Source organism: Pangasianodon hypophthalmus, chromosome 5 (assembly GCF_027358585.1).
Source record: "Pangasianodon hypophthalmus isolate fPanHyp1 chromosome 5, fPanHyp1.pri, whole genome shotgun sequence".
Classification (NCBI taxonomy): Eukaryota; Metazoa; Chordata; class Actinopteri; order Siluriformes; family Pangasiidae; genus Pangasianodon; species Pangasianodon hypophthalmus.
Window position 1 is genome coordinate 4,203,141 of NC_069714.1, and position 21,977 is coordinate 4,225,117.

General features: G+C 37.8%; 1 protein-coding gene across 1 annotated transcript in view; it reads right to left on the bottom strand.

Moving 5' to 3' along the window:
- The window catches only part of dnah7 (dynein, axonemal, heavy chain 7), a 111,494-nt gene that overhangs the window by 45,025 nt on the left and 44,492 nt on the right, over positions 1-21,977 (bottom strand). Inside the window, exons 31-37 of the mRNA XM_034304802.2 lie at positions 16,542-16,691; positions 15,240-15,422; positions 11,176-11,352; positions 9,148-9,279; positions 5,843-6,064; positions 2,433-2,630; positions 374-529 (exon numbers count right to left, since the gene is read on the bottom strand). Of these exons, the coding sequence (XP_034160693.2) occupies positions 374-529; positions 2,433-2,630; positions 5,843-6,064; positions 9,148-9,279; positions 11,176-11,352; positions 15,240-15,422; positions 16,542-16,691 (1,218 nt within the window). The remainder of the gene's footprint in view (positions 1-373; positions 530-2,432; positions 2,631-5,842; positions 6,065-9,147; positions 9,280-11,175; positions 11,353-15,239; positions 15,423-16,541; positions 16,692-21,977) is intronic.

A 21,977-nucleotide genomic window follows, 5' to 3' on the forward strand; every position in this document is an offset into this window, starting at 1 on the left:
AAAATCGATTTGCTTATCCTCTAGTGTGGCCCAGACTTAATTGGACTCTGGCGTGAGTACATAAGTAATAAGAAATATAATAATACTAGATACAGAGCAAAATCTATAATAAAAAAAAAAATCTATAATACTAAATATAACAGTAATAAAACAAATTAATATTTAGTATTAATAATATTATTAAACACAGGCTATTATAGCAGAAACACACAGATATTCATGCTTACTATGTCTTGCTACAATACTTAAATGAAAGCTGACAGAGAAAAGATTCAGAGAATTAGGAAAGCTTATTATAGAAGCTACCAGCTATTCATATTAAAATAGAAAAAAAAAGTATTATAATGTCATAGAATGTATTATAATATCACACCATCTTCTTTCCCAGCGGGGGGCCAAACACTCCTTTGCGTCTCTTGTCCAGCTTGGACATGATGATGTTCTGAGTCTGAGCGGCTGTGGTTTGGGCTGAAAAGTTGATTAGCAGAGGACTGTACGTATCCTTGTTGAGCCGCTTCAACAGGAAGTCCTGTGGAGCAACAAAGAGTTTCAATCAATCTCACTGGAGGGGTTTAGACCACAAGTTCTGCAGATATATAGAGAAATGTCAACATGCTCATATTGTAGATTAGAGGAGGTAGACAAATAGCGCCGTTGGCATCGTTACAGGGAATATTTGACATTAAAAGCCTACTTTTAAAAAGACTTTATAGACTTTAGACTTTTAAAGTATAGTAATATGAAACAATTACAACTTTAAATACCATGAATGTCTACAGCTGGCATGGTATTTATATAAGTTCTTGCATCTGGAATGGTTTTCTCTGAACAATTAGTAATAATGACACTTACATTTACCAACTGCCTCCATTTTTTTGTGGGTCAGATAATTACCACCCAATAAGAGCAAATCTGTGCATCTCTGCATTGAAATGATAAAATCCTGCATTTACCAGAGCCTGAAACACTATGTAGTGAAATCACTTAACAGTTCCTGAAAGCGCCAAGCACCCTCATTTGACAAGTGACATGATTTCACATCCACTTTCTCAATGTGGCCATTAAAGTCATTTGCAGGCATTAAAAAATTCACCCTGAAAGTTAAATGTCGTCTGGGAGGTTTTTTCTTCTCTTTGGTACTTTGGTACAGGGTATTTTCAAATATATTATTGAAAAGCCCTTGGTTCTGTGAATGAATGGACGAGAAAAGTGAAAAGGGAAAAGCAAAGAGAGAGTGAGACTGAGTGAGTGTCAGATGCTTAGTGTCTACTGATTCAGAAGGATGTAAACATAATCGTTGCAAAATGGCTGCTAAAAGTGTTATGACACTATGAATCATTCTCAGTCCTCGCCAGATGAGGACTGATCGCCTTCTTCTCAACCGCACCATAAAACACGTCCCGTTTCATTCTTCAGTGAAAAACTACCTCCAGACGTACTTTGCCCCTGCACTTGTAACCGTTAATCTATAGCGAACACAAGGGGGCTCGTACCGTGGCTGAGTGTGTGTGTATCCCTGTGTGCGTGTGTGTAAAATATGAGTGTAACGAGGCGGGTAATGGATGAGGCTGTTAGTGTGATGGATCTCCAGCTGGTTGCGCCAAAAATAGGAGCCGTTTTCCTCTCCTACTCTCGGCTAGAGGGATAGAACGGAGGAAAGGGGCGCGGCAGGGCGCCGTCGGTCTCGGCCCGCTGGCTCGTTTATCACAAGCCGCTGTCATGCACACACATGCAACACGCAGATACACGCTCTAGCTCCAGCAGTGATGAGGTACTGAGAGTGTGAGTGAGAAGCCCCCTTGGTGCTAAATGCATTCTCTAAATTTGTCTCCAGTGGACAAGATCCCGCAAGGAATTGTTTATTTCCGTCTGCCTTCAGCTGTTCCTCAGAGGCTGATTAAAAGCTTAAGGTTTTTTTTTTTGAAGTAAAGAACTGATAGATTAGTGCCACACTGAAAAGTGAGCCATCTTTCCTATTTCTTATTCCGCTAGCTTTAATAAACTTAGCATCAAGAAGACAGATGAAAGTGTTTAAATCAGTTTCAAGAGCGTTGCAGTGTTTATTGCGTGCTGTATGCCGCGTTCAGCTAATGAAGGGTTTCAGAATGAAGTGGTGAGTGGAATCAGGTGTGAATGAGTGTGATGAAGGTGCCACATACACATCTTTCAACTGTGCACTTCAGAAAGCGCAACTAATTAACCGTGAAAAAACTGATTCACATTCTAAACTATTATAAGCATAATGGCCATAGTCTTTACCACCGTAGTATATTTTATTTTGTATAAATACTCTATAAATAGTATAAATAAATCTCTTTATATTAAATAGTATAAAAAGTCTTGTTAGGACTGATCTTGTTTTGTCTGGCTGTTTTCACTGTCCTTTGAGCTCTTTATTATTATCCAAGAATATAATCGATTTTTCCACTCACTATAATGTACACGCTCTTGCCGGTTCCTGTGGGCCCCACAAAGATGGTGGGCTTCTGGTGCGTGACAAGCAGCTCCATCAGAGCCGTGTAGCGCACTGTATCCTCCGTCGGCACGATGATCTCATTGAACTGCATGTCTTTAGGGATCGGTGGAGCCTGCTTCAGCTCCTCGGTCCACAGCTCCCATCTGCCTGGACCCTGAGTCAAATCACAGAGTTGAACAAGCATTTATTAATTAATTAATTAATTAATTAATTAATTAATTAATTAATTAGCACATTAGCATCTTTGCTGAACTTTATTTACAGTGCCGTCTTTATGGGAATGAATAGAAATGTAGTTGTATGGCATCTGTATATTGGGTTTAGAATAAAATAATGACGAATAGGTTGATTTTAAGGATATTTACTTCTCCAGTTATTGAAACTCATTTTAAGTAATGGGCCACATTACAGCTCAATATCAAATGGGCAGGACCAAAAGAAATTCAGTTTAGTAGACCAATAACACAACGACTCCTCTTAAATGTGTTCATTTATCAACATTTATCTACATTCATTCTGAACGCACAAACAAATTGAACATACGTATATATCACCTAGAATACAAATTTATATGTAGTGCCTTGCATAATTGTTCAGCATGGAATTGAAATGGACTTAATTGGTATTATATGTCATGAAGCTACACAAACTATCCCATAATCCTGAAGTGGGAAGAGAAGAGACCTATGTAGTTAGCTTCTGTAACTTGTTAATGAAGAACTATGTATGCTATATGGCCAAATATTGTGGACACCTGACCATCACACCCATTTAGTCCCCCTTTACTGTTATAATAACCTCCACTCTTCTGGGTAGGCTTTGAGGTCTTCCCAGGGGTCTTCAATTCAGTGGGGTTGAGGTCAGGGCTCTGTGCAGGACACTCGAGTTCTTCCACTCCAACCTTCACACACCATGTCTTCATGGAGCTCACTTTGTGCACAGGAGCATTGTCATGCTGGAACAGGTTTGAGCCTCTTAGTTCCAGTGAAGGGAAATTGTAATGCTACAGCATACAAAGACATTCTATACAACTGTGTGCTTCAAATGTTGTGGCAACAGTTTGGGGAAAAACCCCATATGGGTGTAATGGTCATACTTTTGGCCATATAGTGTATCTTTAGGTGTGTGGCTAGCTCAGTTGGTAGAACATGAGACTCTTAATCCCAGGGTTGTGGGTTTGAGTTCCACATTGGGCCCAAACCCAGCCACTAGATTTGCAGGAGCTAGTGCACTCTCAGTGCTGGTCCCAAGCCCGGATAAAATGGGAGGGTTGCATCAGGAAGGGCATCTGACATAAAACCTGTGCCTAGCTCTTTTTTCAATTCAATTAAGAACGCAATTTCTTTCAAAAAGCCAGAAATTTCTTTCCATATATATATAATTCCTGAAATTCAGTAGTTTTAAAGTAACTAGTCATAAATAAAACAGAAATCCATTTCAATCAATTCATCCATTCCTTCCTATCGTTTCTGCTGCTACTCTGCCAGGCCTGTAATAGAGGCAATCTCAGTTCTTGTTCTTTTCAGAGTCTTTGTGTCTTCAGATGTGTCTTTAGTAAGTGAATGCAGCTCATTGAGGTTCATGTGCGGTGATTAGTCAGTAAACTGGAAAATAGCAGTTCAGATGTTCCTGTTCACTTCAGAATCCATCCTGAAGTCATGGATTACAAACTCTAACATGTTTCACAGATGCTTGGATAATAAGCAGGATAATTATAACTATAATTGGATCATTTTAATTGGATGATGATTTTCCCTCTCCACAATTTTCTCATTTCATTACACTGATGAAGTTTAAAGTTTTGCTTTAGAACTCTTTTTTAAATGCATGCAGCAAGACTTTTTTAATGCATGCAGAAAATAATGGCCTGGCTTGTGTGGACTTAGAGCATACAAGTGGTGTGTGTCTGATGGTCTAAGATGTCGCTGATGCATTTTTCTCTTTATGGTAGCTTATTTAGATTTTGAATTCTGGAATCAGATTGGACTGAAGATGATTAATTTTGTATAACAGCCGCTCTGACAGCGGAACCAGTCTCAAGGCCAATCCGGGTTCATATCCATGTGCTTGTTGTAATGTGTTATTGTTTCTATAATCAGTTACACAGGGGTTTGTATGGTGGATGCTCCATCTGAATATGTTTTAAAAATCATGTAGCTGCTGGTATTTAGTAGTTTTGTAATGAGTCTTCATTTCAGCACTTTGTAAAATCAGAAGTAAAGCGGAGGGCTTTGTGCTTCCAGTTTTTTTGGTAATATTACAAGCCGCATTTTTGTAATATTAACATCAAGAGAGAAAAAAAGAGAGAACAGGAAGTGTAAGTTAAATGTAACAACAACAAACTGCTGTGGTATAAGAGGAATAAAACACTGCTGTTATAATTAACTTTAAGGTGATACCATCCCCACTGTTGATTATTTTACTATAACAGCATTTTATGTTGGGTTTTATTCCTTAAATGATCGATAGCTATTTCCTATAGCTTAGATTACCCTTTTTTTTTTCATCTTAGCAATGTATTGCAGTTGATTTTGACACACAGCAGTCAACCGTTTAAAAAAAGGAGATATAACATGATATTCCAGATATAAAACAGATAGAACTTTGAAATGAAGCTATCATTCTGCTTTCATCGTTTAAATTTTAAATCCATAGGCTTGTGCCACTGTACAATGATTTCCAGACTGCACTGCATCTATAAGCTGTACTGCCCTGTCCGGAGTGACCGTTACTGTGTACCACACAGTGAGGAGTAATTAGTTTAATCTCACTTAGACCAAGTGACAATTAAACAAAAAAGGGAGCATTAACGGGAAGAATATATCAAAAGCTCTGAAACAAATCTGATACTCTGAGGAAGAAGCTCCTTGCTATATCTGTCTGTCGAAACAAAGGATGAAGCCTGACAGAAACACTTATTTCTAGAATGTAATGAGGTATGAAATTGATGCATTTGGCCAAGTCATGCACGAAGCCTTATTAGTCAGAATTAAAACTCACGACCGAAGCTAATTATGAGACAAATCTGCTCTTTATCACATTTTTTCAAGAATGATTCAGAGATATACTTTTATAGCCAGGGTTTTTCAGCAGCGGCTTGCTACCTTATCTTGACAGAGAACAGCTCTTCATAATGTTACTGTATGTACAAAATGGCCATTTACCCTCTAAAGACCCAGCTTCCTAGGGGTTAGTGTCCTTCTCCTGTGTTAGGATGACATTTAGAGGAAAAAAAAAGAGTCAAATTGGGAAGAAATTGTTCCCAATGTTTGTTCGGATCTTAGAATGAAAATAAATTGAACTCATCTTCAGGAGACACAATTCAGACACAATAGTCGCTTCTCCTTTCATGTCAATGCTGCTGACCTCTTTGATGAAGCGGTACTCATAGAGAGTGCCCGCAGCAGGTAAGGGCACTGTGAGCTGCTTGCTTGGTGCCTCTATGTGCTCCAGGATGCCATGGCTTGCCCGTGTCTCCTCAGTCAGGGCACCTGTTAGCAGCTCCCTCACCAGATCATCAACCTTCACTCTCCCAGGTTCTGTGCAGCTCGCACCCACTGACCACACCAGAGAAAACACAAAAATACCCTAGCCGAGAGAGAGAGAGAGAGAAAACCAAGTCAGTTAGATAAGGGTTAGTTAAAGTGGAGACTTCTACCACTACCAATAACTGCTTTTTATTTAACAGTTTATGAAAATGCTAGGGATGTAAAAATGTGACGATGTGCATTGTGGAAATGTGCAACCCATCGAGTTATAATATATGGCGTGTACGCTGGTCATATGATCGCCTTTTCATCGTGGATAGTCTGCACCATTACTGGGAATCATCTGCACTTGTGAAGTGACCGATAGCTCAGGATCACAACAACCAACATGCATTATAGGTTATATGGTTAGACAACATAATGATAACTATTAAAAAGAGCTCTCCAGTAGCTTTCAAAAGACTTTGTTAAATTCCTAAATTTATTTATTAATTTTTTTTAATATGGTGAATCTGTAGTACATTTTTTTTTTACAATATTAAACCTCTTTTCATAGCAATTTTTGATTTATTTAGTTTTATACAGACAAAAATACACATTGTTTTTGCATTATTATTCAGAAATTAAAAAGGAGTCTTCTCAGTCATGAATTTTCTTCACTAAAATTTTGTTCATATTATTCTGGGAATCGAATTGAATCAAATCATGAAGCAAGTATTGTGAATAGAATCGAATCCTGACCGGAGTGTATCGTTACACCCTTAGAAAATACAATTTTGCATTATGTCAGTCTACACTCATTTCAGTAAAAATAACAAACACATTTAAGAATTATTAATTGAGTCAATTTTAAGGTAACAGGTAATGCGGTGTGAGAGCAGTAGAAGGGGAGCACAAAATAAAACATTCAAATTTCAAATTTTATATACAAGAACTTCTCAAACACTCATATTGCATTTGAACAGTGCATCACTGTAATAATGAATAAATCAGTAATATTTTATATCCATTTTGATAAGTGATTTAGAGTCTAGGACCCTGTTGTACAGCCACAGGTCAGTGAAATATCATTTCAAGGGCACAATTTTATCTCTCATGTTACACGGTTTCGTGCATCTCTGTCAGAATATTCAGATAAAACAGGGCCAGCTGGTTTCAGTCAGATTGCTACTCCCACATAATATTTAGTCTTTGTTGTTGAGGACATGGAACTCAAATTGCTGTGAGAAACAGAAATGAGGAAAATAAGTAAAAAAAAAAAAAAAAAGTTGCTGTGATATTGATGTATTGTATTATTAAACTATTTACTTTCTGATTCAGATTATGATTGAAACAGTTACTAAGCTCTGAACTTAATCATAAAATATATAAAAAGTGCCAATGGCTAAATAAGAATAACAGTGCAACTTTATTTTCTAACATCATTCTGTGTGACATCTTGCTGCCTCGCTATAGAGAGAATCTTGCATCATCAAAGCGATCATTGCCCTGCTGCCACAGGCTATAGCATCATACTTTTACCAGCACAATACAGCACAATACGTAATAACTAAAAATACATTTAGGCAATATATTATTACAAACTGTAATATCATTAAACTTTCATTTATCCATGGCCCACTGCTGACCTTACTAACTCAATCAACTATTCTGAAATGCTGTCTAAACGGGATGATGGTGAAAAACAAGTACTACAGGCAATAAATAGAGAAAATAGTTTCAGCTCCACGTGTGATTACCTCTCTTTCGCTTGAATTATATGTGGTCTTAAAAATATTTTCTATAAACATTTATTATATATAAGTTTGTCTGTCTAGCTGTGTTGACTAGGAGGCAGTGGATAAACTAGGAGAGAGCTACAGAAGGTAAGACCCTGTCATAGGCTAATCAATAATGCTACACGTCTGGATCAATGTTGGTTCTTGCGCTGATATGATATGTTGGTCTTAAGAGGCCAGGTGGAAGAAAATTATCACACCTTCATAGAAAGAAAGAGAATCGAAAGACAGAAAAGAATCGAACCGCCTGCAGGAGAAACAACTTCATAAGAATGCTAGACACGAGCTGCCGAGTACATTGTAAGCTTTATATCTGAAAGAAAAAAAAAAAAAAAACTTGGATCAGGTTACACATGATCAGTCACACACACACACACACACACAATGCTGGGAGTAACTGACGTGCAAGTCTCACTGTTTGGCTCTGGAGTAAGTAGGAACGAATACTTGGAACAAAAAAAAAAAAACAGAAAAATGCTTCCATCCCAGAAAAAAGCAAACTAACCACCCCACTCAGGCCTACTGGTAGTTGCCACATCATGACTCTTCTCATCTGCATTACTGCACCTTGTTCATTTCTGTTGTATGGCTCGTCCTGCCCACCCTGCAACGCCAAAACAACAAAATGGTTCTCACTCCTTTTTCCCGTGAGAGCTAGTGATGGGCTCCTCAGACAAGAAAATAATCACATAGCAGTGCCTTATTGTACAATATCAATAGGTTGTACACTTGGATGAATGTAATTTAGGATAAAAGCAGATGTTCAGGTGTTGGTTAGACTCTGAGGTTGCCTTTTGTGCTTTTTGTTCAAGCAGAACACAACACCGACCCTCCAAAGTACCAGGATGATGAGTGTAGGGAACACTGAGACACTGTAGAACAGGCCTGTAAAATCACTGGCTCTCAATTCCAAAGAAAACGTGTGGGATTTTTGGAAAAGCTGGTGAACACAGATCAAACTTGGCCAGAAACTATGACTGAATTTGCACTTAGTTATTGGAAGAGTGCGACCGGATCTGACTGAAGACAAGGTGAATCCTTACTTTACGGGACTGATGCTGTTATTAAGGAAAGAGAAAATGTAAGCTAGTAGTAGAAAGAAATGACACAAGTGACTCATATTTTGGCTGGGGAACATCTTCAATCTTCTGTAAGCACTTTATTTTGTTCAGGGTCATGGCCCAGGGTGGGATACCAGTCTATTACAGAGCATCTCTCTCTCACACACACACAGACAAACACACACACACAGACAAACACTCATTCATACTTAGGGCCAAACTATAGTAACCAGTAGATGCTTTAGGGAGGTGGGAAGCAACCCAAGTACACGAGGAGAACATGTGAAATTCTGTGTATAACACACTAAGCAGTACTTGTGAGGTTAAGGTTTGTTTACTCTCACCTCAAGCCAGGAGCACACATCTCTCTCGCTCATGGCCTTCATCTGGCCCTCATCTCTAAACTCGTCCATCATGCAATCCATCAGGTTCATCAGGGAGCGCACCAGGTTGGTGTCTGATGTCGGAGACAACTCCTTATGTAGGTCGTGAAAGAGAAAGAGCAAAAGGTCAGATCTGTCTTTTATGAAGAAATGGTACAACTATTCTTGGAGGTATCAGTGACCCAAAAATGTGAAGATGAAATATTTATTTCACTAAAAGCTGGAAAGACTGGGTAGTCCTAAGCTAAAAAGCTAATGAGTCCCCATCATTTTTCATAAACACATTTTCTTTAACATGTGAATATTAAACATTTCATTACTGAAAGCTGGTGGGACCAGAGAGCATTACGCTTTGTTCATTACCTGAAAGCATTTTAGACACAATGTGATATTAATTATGTCATCACTGAACACTGGAGGCAAGCCAAACATTAAGATAAAGAAATAATGCTAAGGTTTACGCCTTAAAAATATTTATACACAGTAACTAATATGTACATCAGAAACAGCTAAAGTGTGCCACTGTAACTGCGAATCATTAAAAATGTCATGTTTAGTGAATATCAGGACAAAACATGCCAATGTTGTGCTGAGAAGATTTGAGAAGTCATTTTGTCTCTTTTAGTGCAATTATCAGACCGTGGTAATGGAAATCGATGTGGGGGTGTTTTATTTAGTAATATGCAGCGGAGGGGAGAGAAATTGTTATTGCTATTATATTTTGGTAATCCTCCGTTTGGACTATTTCCATACACACTATGTTCTCAAGAGTATTTATTTTTTCCCATGATTTCACATTTCCATTTATGTGAAATATGTTACTTATGAACTGTCAAACACTATTTTGTAAAAACTAACTAACTATCTAACTAACTAACTAACTAACTAAATAAATAAATAAATAAAAATAAATGCTACATACAGCCTTAATGCAGCCTTTTTTGGCTGCATTACTGAATAGTATATATATATATATATATATCAAGGTTCAAGGTTCTTTATTTGTCACATACATTACATACATGTGATGTATTAATGTAGTGAAATGTTTTTCCTTAGTGCCTCGTCCCACTATGATACATAAAACAGAATATAATAAAAGCTGAATATGATTAAAAGAATATAATGAATAAAATAGAAAAATAAAATAGAATATTTTAGACTTTATTAGACAAAATATAGGTTATACGTAAAAATATGTAGAAAGTGTTTAGCAGCTTTTTGAGGACGTAGTGCAAAAGATGCAAGAGTTTTTGTTTGTCCGTATATACACACACACACACACACACACACACACACACACACACACACACATAGTAAATTAAACAAATGCACTCCTGAGAGTTCCTGTGCCACTATTTCGCTCATTTAACTTGTTTGGCGAAAAGTTAGAAACAGGGAAATTCACTTATATGATCTTCTTGTACGCAAAGGTAAAATCATTATAATGGTTAAAATGTTGTAAGGTGTAAAATTCAATCTAACATGTCTCTGTGTACAGAATTTTCCAAAAATATCTTCTAGGATGTTTTTCTTTTTTTCTTAAAAGATTAGTCATTATTTGGTTATCTGCCTGATGCAGGCTTAGACATTTAAAGAAATCAGAGGGAAAAGCTATCCCATACTAAGTTCCTTTATCTATTTGTTTAATTATCGCTAATTTCCCGACCAGTGATTTGTTGTTAAGACCATTAAAAGGTTAATATTTTGCAGTTTTGGGCTTGACCCATTTTTCTTTTTTGCCCAAGAGTGTATATATGTACACTGTATGTATTTTACAGGAAATCCCTACACACTTCTAAAGATACAACACACACTATTTTGAAGGTGTTACTTTTAAGTCCCTACCATTCCCAACAACACATAGAACTATAAATAGATTATTTTATTTTCCAAAAAGGCCACAAAAGGCCACAAAAAGTTAAACAAAAGGCTTTTCTTCTGGTGAATAATGTCAGCAGTGATTTATGTGCTAATCTGCGTGAGCACCTTGGTCCCTTTGCGGATGAGCTGCAGGCAGCTGGGCAGCATGCGGTCAAAGAGGCCGGTGATGAGGTCTTTCTGCACGGAGCTCAGTGTGGACGGCAGGGTGTTGAGCCAGGAGATCATTAGTGGCCTCCAGCCCAGCATATGAGGCTCCATGTAGATCATACCACAGCGAGACACCTGCACACAAACACTGTCACATTTAAAAAGTACACGGATTTCCTCTGTAGTACTTTGTAGTTTATAGTTCTGTTATTGTTTTTATGCTAACTGGTCCATAGTGCTGTGATATGCTGCTGGTTTAGGTCTTTCTTTCTCTCAGCAGACCTCAGCTGGAAATAACAATGGACTGTTGCTTTTACAACAAAGCAGTTATAGCTTATTAGTTAATGTTCAGCACAAATCCCCACAATTTGCATGTCATAACACGTGGACGCTGGACCTTTGACCTGATATAATGCTATCCTCAGATCATAACAAAGCAGATTTTCTATACAAGTCTTGTTTATAGCATCTTTTCTGAAATCCAAGTCATTTGAATTATTTAAATCCTTTAAATCCATGATCCAATTGTTTGTCTGACCTTCCTCAGGTTGCATCACCAGCTTTAAGCACCATGAAAATATAACTAGTTGTTTTTTTACTGGAAGGGTTGAGCTTTTTCTACAGGAGAATCACACATTCCTAACACTTAATCACACAAAATCTGGCCACTTACATAATGGAAAAGACTTTTTATGACTGTCATTTCTTTCTATTCTTTTTACTGTTTAATTCCATTGGTGGAGCAGGTGCAGAAGTCTTCGGAGGCGGAAGGCACGTTGAACAGCCCATTATAACAGCCGTGTTCCATCACTGAAATGAATATCACATATTTTTGCCCCTGTAGCAGCTGAATTTGAATAAATGCTGGTGGATTAGGAGCACAAATGTGGGGCTCAGGGAGTCAAAGGAGCTAGTGAGGACCTTACTGAGTCTACTAGCTTGATAGCTGAATTATAATCGAGTAACAATGAAACAATGTGGACTGAGGGGAAGAAAGTTGGAACGAGAGCCAGCGAGATTTCAATAAAGAAGTGTGGACGAAAGATAGAGAGAGAGAGAGAGAGAGAGAGAGAGAGAGAGAAAGAGAGAACAAAATGAGGGGGAGAGACAGAGAAAGCCCAGAGAGATAACAAGAGAGAAAAAGACTCTTTATGTTGCAGCCAAATCCTTTCATTTTGTGTCACAACACACGTATTTTCACATTTTTTTCTATCTCAGCTCTCCCAAAGGCAGAAACACACTGCCTCTAATCAATATCGACTTTAATCTGATGGCAGTCCCTGCATAACACACTTAAACACACACACACACACACACACACACACAGGCACAGCCACAGGCACAGGCAGACCACTATTTCTCCCTTTCCCCTTGTGTGTGTGTGTGTGTGTGTGTGTGTGTGTGTGTGTGTGTGTGTGTGTGTGTGCATGTTTTTATATCTCAGTGGGGACCAAATGTTCCCACAGGGATAGGAATATCTGACACATGTGACCTTATGAGGACATTTTTTTGCAGTTTCAAAAACTAAAAAAAGACAAAAAGTTAAAGTTAAGGTTAGATTTAGCATATATAGCATTAATTAGCTGCATTAATAATTATGTCAGTGGAAGTGTTCCATAGAGAATGGGACTAAAATCACCTTTTTCTTTTTGATTTACAAACATCAGTCACATAATTTCTCTTTGTTACTCAAAATAAAGTGATCACTTGTAATATAAATCTAATTAAAAAAATACATTTTTATGCTACAAGTGTCATGTATTATAGAACTGAACGGAGATTATTTTTTTTTCTCCAGTCTTCTTTCTTAGATAAAAGGTTTTGTGCAGAGTGAGTTGGCATTGGAGTTTCTGAAAGCCAATGTCAGCATGTCATTACAATCTACAGATGAAGCGCCTGAGAGAAAGAGACTCTCTGGAAAAGAAGGATTGGTAATGGATTTCTCATAGCTCCCTTTTTTTCACAGGCTTGCTGGAAAAACCTACCACATACCAGAGGTAATCTGATTTGTAGTCCTCTTTACCTAAACATCAAAGTACAAATTTGCACATGACATGTCATTTTTATGCACCAATGATGAGTAAATAGGGGATTCATTTTCATCTTATTTCATCATATTTACATCAGAAAACACGTGGTAGCCAGTGGCAACATCCACACAATGTTTCAGGTCCAAATATTGAATCACTGCAGCTAAAAATGACTCTGTTGACATTTCTACTAGAGTTTCTTTGTTGTTGTTTTTTTCCACTTAACCTTTATTGCCCATCTTGATTTTAACTAAATATGAATCTGTAAACCTTATGTTCTTTGCTATATTTCATTTCTATTTTCAAATTATAGGCCACTATCAAACCTCTCCTTTATCTCCACGATTCTAGAAAAGGTTGCAGTTCAGGTACAAAAATCACATTCATTAAATCTTTGAGTCAGGGTTTAGGCCTCATCGTAGTGAGACAGCACTGGTTAAAGTAGTAAATGACCTACTACTGGCTTCTGATCAGGGTTGTATCTTCCTGCTAGTATTACTTGATCTCAGTGCAGCTTTTAATGCCATAGATCACAATATTCTTCTAGACAGAATAAAAAAATTGAGTTGGGATTTGAGAAATGGCTTTTCCTATCAGATCTTATCTGACTGTTATCAGTTTTTTAATGGTGATTTCTCTACGCATACAAAGGTTTGGGGTTCCACAAGGCTTGCCCTAGCCCCATTTATTTTTTTAAACCTATTTATGCAACATCTGGGTGCAATTAGGTCATAAACATGGTATTAGTTTCCAATTATATGCTGATGACACACAGCTGTATGTTTCAGCAATGCCAGATGGCAGATGCCAGCTTAATAAAGTTGAGGAATGTGTAAAGGACATTAAACACTGGATGCTAAGTAACTTCTTCCCCGCTTATTCTGACACAGGCAGCAAGACGCATGCTTTCTGATTATGTACCAACTCTGGGTGGCTTTACAGTAATATCATGTGCAGCAATTAAAGTGGTAAATGACTTACTACTTTAAAGCTCATGTAGATGACTTGACTCAGACTTACAGTATTGCTAAGCTAAGAAATACTGTACACTGTTGTTACATGATACATCAAAACCAGTTCATGATTTTGTTATCTCTAGGGTGGACTGTTGTAATGCCTTGCTGTCTGGATGTTACAGTAGCTGCATAAACAAGCTTCAGTTAGTCCAGGATGCAGCGGCCAGAGTCCTTACTAGAACCCGAACTTTTGACCATATCTCCCCTATCTTATCCACACTTCACTGGCTTCCAGTAAGATTTTGCATTGATTATTAAAATACTACTAATGACCTATAAAGCACTGAATGGTTTTATTCAATAGTACCTGAGTGAACTTTTGGTGTATTAAGCTCCGCCACATCTGCTTTGATCAACATGTGGTCTGTTTTAGTACCTAGAATAATAAAGACTTCAGCTTTTTCCTACAAAGCCCCCCAAGTGTGAAACAATCTTCCAATTGCTGTCTGAAGCTCAAACATAATCTCATTTTTTAACTCTGGTTAAGTCAGTCATGTGGTTAAATATCTCCATATAGGTTTCTCTTAGGTAAACATGATGCAGATATGGGGGTTTATGGGCATAGAAAGTTATGGTAAACTGTGATGTTGTGATGCTTCATAAGAACTCCTGTTGTGATCAAAAAACCTGCCCCATGCTCTTCCCAGTCTCCTAAAAGGAACAGATCTGTGCTTCTATTCATTATATGCATATGTTTTCCATACCCCTTCAGTACAGGTAGTACTGTTTGCCCTCTCTCTATATGACTGTTTAGTGTAATGATCAAAATCCCACTATCCGGCATCACCCAGTGAAGGACACAAACTTTCCCTTTCCCTTGTGAGTCTGGTTCCTTCTCTTAAGGTTTGAACTATACAAATGAATTTGACAATGTAACATAGTTTACTAAGAAACCTTTTGCAGCTTAGCATACTAAAAGAACAGATTATTAGTTATAATTAATAAACATGGGAAATGTAGTCTTAGTGTCGCTCACCGTGGCGGGTGAAGCCACCTCCAGGTCCATGGGTTCAAAGATGAGGCTCATTTGAGGAGACATTTGGATGATCTCACCGCTCATCAGACACAGTTTCTTATTGTCATCAAGCACTGTGTTCATGTTCTCAATCCACACTGCATCCACAGGGCCGTCAAAAATCAGCCACTTCCTGTCTGGAGTCTGAAGAGATGAGAAATAGTGTTTTTTTGCTGGACCGCCTGGCAGGCCAGCCTAGAAGGGGCATTTTTGCTCACTGAGTGACGGACTGACAGACACACTGACTGAGTCCCATTTTTGAAATATTCATGCTTGAGGAGTCTACCTATGCTAAAATAAAGGGAATATATGTGGCCAAAAAGATTCAAGAGAATATATTATGTATAGTTTACATAAAAATATTAGATTTCTCATCAAAACATGATTTTATTGCTTATACTAAATTTATTTTAAACAAGTTTTTAATTGAATTCATCCAATTACTTTATAAAATCTCATGAGGATGTTAGCACTGAAGAAATAATTATATATATATATATATATATATATATATATATATATATATATATATTATGACCTGCATTTGATCTTGCACTGGGGTGAGAGATTTTGTTCAGGGCTTTGAAAATTCACGATCAAATCATGCTGGATGGACAAAAACAAATTGTGTGTTAATATAAAATAATGAATTCACACGGAACAGATCTACGCATTTGAATTAATTGAATTCAGTGAGCTTTTTTGCCAGACCACCTAGCGGGCCAGTCTGGAAGAGGCATTTTCATTCGCTGACTGACTGACTGACTCCCATTGTTGAAACCTGCATTGTTGAAACCTTTAGCTAGCAAGCAGTGAGCAATACCCGGGACATTCTGTGACATGCATCTGCAGACAATTGTGTGACAAATACTGTGCAGCCGATGGTGATCCGGAAAAACCAGGCTTGCCTAGTTTCCTTGTTTATAGACATCTACATAATACTAATTAAATTTTGAGGGGTGGGGGGCTTGGGTAATCATCATTATTTACTAAATGAACCAGAATATTAAATGTACAGTACCTTCTTAAGGTAAACCTAACGATATCATTGTCCACTGACATTTGAAAAGTATCACATAAGATGAATTACAAAACAGGCCGGAAGATGTCCCATTAAAATGTATAGTACTTTTTATAAAGAAAGAATAGTTAAAAATAGTCAGCGCTTGTATTTTGCCTCCTTTCTGGGCTTTTTTGTGACCTTCTTATGCAAAGGAAATTGAAGTGCCCATTTCAATCATTTAAACCTCTATAACAGCACACCTGAGAGGTGGCAAAGGCTCTGTAGCTCACAGCAAGTATGCCATCTGACCACTCATGAGACACAGGGTCGAACTGGCCATACAGCTGACCCATGGTAATGGACTTGGGGTTGATAACAGTGATCTGAACCTTGTTCTCATCCATCAGGCCCTGCATAGGAGAAAAAAAAAAAAACACTAATGTTATTACTAGAACATTATTAAAATTATGTGCATTTTATTTCGCACATGGTTAGAAGATTTTACCATTTTCATCTCGGATGTTGTGAGAGATTGTCTCTGGTATTTTTTCCCCCCCATGTAATTTGGAATCATGATAACAAATAATTTAAGTTTTAAACTCAAAGGGTTTTATCATTCCAAAGTCCAAATGACATTCAATCTCCTACATAATCATGTAAATTATAGCCTACATCTATAATCTGCAATTTTCTGTGGTCAAAAAATAACATCATCCAGAATGAAATTTGTACCAAAGGCAAGTTTGTGTTTATTATTCAATCATACAAACAGCTTTGATCTGAATATCCTGCTTGCACATAATCTTCTGTGTGCTCTGGTCCTCTTTATTCTGTGTGATTGGTGCAGATCCTGTCAGCCCATAAACACACATTATTAATTTATATATTCACTTTTTGTTTGTTTTTATACATGATGAAATATGAAAAATGACAATCTTTTTTGACAAATGAATATTGGTTTTTGATAGCTGGTGCAACTGGTAGAAGTTTATGAACCTAGTGTATTGTGTTTTACTTTCATATAATTTATATAGATTGATGTTTTGCCGCATTGAGTGTCATAATAAGCGATGCTTCCACAAACTCTGGTTAACACCTGAAATAAACAGAAATGACTGCTGAAGGCTAGCAGTGAAAATGTTCTTAGGTCTGTCCATCAAACAAGGGAGCGGTAAAAACGTCATATATGAAAACATCTCGCATCATTACCGGCCAATATCCCTCGCAAAATTTGTAATTTTGGTTTTAATCAAAATGGTGGAAAATCAAATATGGCTGAAATTAACATCATTACATGGTAACATTGTGGTTGAACTTGGCTTGACCCAAAGAATCAGAGGAAAGTGGAATATTGTGTTCAGGAGTTATTATTGTAAATGTATGACCAACTTTGCCCTATTGGTGGTGCTAGAGTGTTGTACACTAGAAGTACTGTTAAGGTAGCTGAGACTGTCCTCTACTGCTGTGCCAAATTTCATTAAAAGCATAAGAAGCGTTCTATGGTCTGCCATAGACTCCCATGTGGAGGAGGAGGAGGAGGAGGAAGAAGAAAACACAGTTCCAATAGGGTGCACCTTAGGTGCTTGGCCCCCTAAAAATGAAGAAGTGAAGTTGCTTGACTTTAGCGGTGTTGTGCGATACACAAGCATTCAGATGGAGTGAGGCTGTAATTAGGCAATGATGTGCACCTGCTCTAGTTTCCCTCGTTCATTACAGCCACTTCTGTTTGCCAGTGTGATTTTTAAAGGGAAGCCAACATTACTGGCAATGATGTGAGGTGGAAAATGAGTTTTGTTAACTATGTGTTTACATACTGAGATTATTTTCAACCAGTAAATAATAGCACAAAGTAACACATTTAAACATTACAAGTGGCTAATGTTAAGATTAGAGCTTAACCACTTGATAAGATGCAGTTAGTTAGCGTTTTATTCATGGGAAATCTAATGATACTGTCCATGTCTCTACAGGTATTACATTTCTAAAAAGGGGAAAGAGATGGAAATAGCAGTGTTATTGCTAACATTCAGTTCAGGTTGGAAAGAAGCTGTAATTAGGTAATTGTGTGCAGCTGTTGTTGGTTTCTCTCACTGCTTAAGAGTCTCTTCTGTTTAGTCTGCTTGTAGCTTCTGTTTCCCAGTAGGTTTTTGCAAAGTGGTGTGAATTGCAGTTAGGAACGTGGCAGTCATAAAAAAGAAATAAAAAAAAAAAAGAAAGTCTTAGATCAGGGGTGTCCAATCGTGTCCACAAAGGGCCAGTGTGGGTGTTTGATTCATTCCAATCAAACAGGAGCCACATCTGATTCCACCTGTTTAATCAGTTGAACTTGGCTTTCAGCAGACTGAGGTGTGGCTTCTGCTTGGTTGGAACGAAAACCTGTATCCACACCAGCCATTTCCTGATAAGATCGAACCCCTATGTCTTAGATATTTTGATGGTTTATAAGATTTAGTGGGCTGAGATTTAGTTATTTTACGATGAATGTCTATGCTACCATTGATTCTCTTTAGTTCTGACCAAAAACTGTCTGATGGAAAGTTTCATTTTTAGACACTAGAAATGTGGTTCCACCAGGCTCCATGCTAAGCCCTGTATTTTTGAGACTGGAAGATAATTAAAAACAATTACCATACATTTGTATGCAGATAATCATGACTTATCTCTTGGCCTCCTTTGTGTTTCCTCCACGCAAGTAGGAATGTTATTTTTGGTCTTTTTGATTTTTCACAAATAAACTATAAGAGTAGGATCTTAGATCAGTGAAAGGTTAATCTCGCTTGAATATTTAGTGTTTGATGCACATAGATGAAAATAACTTTTTTTAAGTCCAGTGGAAATAACCTCCAGACATTCTTTATGTGAACTATCAACAAGATAACATGAATGACATAATTGTTATGAAAGCTGCTGTGTGGCTCCCCTTAGAGATCTTTAGGTTCTGCTCTCTTATTTCCTTATTACTTCCTGCATTTAGTGCTGTGAACTCGACTTGAAATTGGGGCAACTTCAAGAGAGCAGTGCTGCTTGAGATTCATGTACTAAATCTGCATTTTATGTCTCTTGACATGTGGGTTATACCACTCGTACTGCTTTGGCTCTTTCTCGATATTCCTTTTGACATGGAGACTGAGGCATGGAGAGATGTGCGGATCCTCAGCCTGCCTACACCTATTCACAGCTAGTTGAGAAATGGAGTTATTTGAAAGCCGGGATCAGTTTGAGTGAAAGTATGGATCAAATTTACAACATTGGAGATGATTTGAGATATGATCTCTCTCACACACTCGCAGGTCTGAACAAACATCCCTTCTTCTTTAGGTCATGGTATTATTGATATCAGCTTTCCTGGGCATAGTGGTTTATTTTGAGTTAAAGATATGACAAGACTGATGTGCAGACAATGATGCAATGTGATACAGAAATCAGAAATGGTTATACGGGCACTCTTCTGTTATACAGTATGCATATGAGATTTTTGCCTAAAATCTTATATAATGTATGTATTTCCACATTGGTATGATAAACTACAAAAGGGAAAGAGTAAGACTTTTAGTAATTATTCTAGCAGTTTACCAAACCAAAACACTTGATGCAGCTGGTGCAGTGTTGGTCAACTCTGGAAATTATTGGCACCCTTTAAGGGAATGGGCAAAAAACATCATATAAAATAAAACTTTCAAAACTTCCAGGCAAACAATAGAATTTAGTTTGCTTTAACAAAAATAATGCAATGCAAAAACATATGTAACAGATGTATTGCCTGAAAAAGATTTAAAATAATTGCCAACATCATTGGAATTCATTTATCAGCATCCAACAACATAAGCCTACTACAACCAACCATCCCAAAAGTAAGAAGGATGATGAGGGGGGTAAAGAAACTTTTGTTCAACTTTAACATTTCAGTTGATTCTAATCATGTCACCAACATAATATGCTGTTTGAAAGTGTTGGATACTTCCTGAGAGCAACCCACAAAGCCTGAACTTCACTGGTCATCACTAGAACTACATACAACTGGAGTCAGATGATGTGGTCAGAAAGACCAAAAACTTTTTTTCTATGCACACCGTCAACATGTTGTGCAAGACAAGGGCTACGTACAAAGAATTGTTTACTCTGTGTAATTTTAGCCCAAGACTTTACTGCCTCTCCCAAGACGTTAAGACTTGGCCATAGATGGATCTTTAGAAGGATAATGTCCCCAAACATACATCCAAATCAACACGGCAGGGTTGTAAAAGAAACCAAATTAATTATTAGGAATGATAAGAAAATGTTTTAAAAACAGATACAAATACATATACAAATAGGATGTGCACAAACCCCACATTCATGATTATACAGTACAGTGTTCAGTCATCCTTAGTAACTGCCTGGTCAGTCATTGGGGTTTAAATCAGGTTACTAGTTTGTTTATATTTTTTATATACTGTATATTTTGGGAAATAAACAGATTTATAAGAAGACATCGTGGGCAGGTAGAAACAAAAATAATATCTGCATGAATGGGATTAAAAAACATTCCTGAACACATTTCTATTTGACTAATTATGACTTTTAGTTATGCTGTCATAGCTAGTCTTGCTGGAGTCCCTGCTTGCTCTCTGCACGCAAAGTATATTGTCCTTAACCATTAGAGGACAAAAGCTTACCTAACAATCTCTCCCTCTCTCTCCATCTCTCTCTCTCCCTCACTCTCTGTCGAGCTACACATGCCCCTTCTGCCCCTTCTGCCCCCCGGACCTGCCTGGCCCATCCTGATGCCCCACTTCTGGTTGGAGTTCTCATCGGTTGAGTTCGCTCACTGCTACTGGGGGTGGCCCCATATGGACTGCCTGAAGAACCATTTGGATTGCTGGGGATAGTCCCACCTGGGGTCTGTGGAGATGGCTTGGGGATCACATATGGGGAGCTGTACTGTAATGGCTTGGGACTGCGATTGCTGTAGTGGCTTTGGGGCTGCAGTTGCCACGAGCACCTTCGTACTCAGGACTCCATCAGTGGACAATGGACAGATTTTAACCAGCCGGACTTCTTGCAAAAACTGTGATGAATTTACTGGTTGCACAATTGCACTATTTGTCCATATAGTACACAATAATAGAAGGGATTTATGTATAATCGCACTATCCGTTGCACCCAGATGAGGATGGGTTCCCTTTTGAGCCTGGTTCCTCTCAAGGTTTCTTCCTCATATTGTCTCAGGGAGTTTTTCCTTGCCATTGTCGCCTCTGGCTCGCTCATTAGAGAGAAATTCACATATTTACAATATATTTTTTTGTGAATCCATTTATTTCTGTAAAGCTGCTTTGTGACAATGTCCACTTTTAAAAGTGCTATACAAATAAAATTGAATTGAATTCGAGTGATGGGGCTAAGGCTGAGGAACTGTCAGAGCCAAAATTCACAAGCTTTGCTGACAGTGCTGGCATTTCTAGCATTTCTAGCATTTCTAGCCCTGCATATTTCCCTGTGTTTCAGTCTTTTCATCTGTCTCTGGATTTGAACCCTATTGAATCAAATATAGTTCACATATTCAAATCTCAGAATATAAAGGATCTTGAAACATTCTGTATGAAGATCCTCTATAATCCCCTAAACATGTGAAACTTTGCCTCTACTCCCTGCAATGTAGAAGAGTATAACCAAGCCAGCTATAAACAATCTGAGAATGTTGTTTGTGGACTACAGCT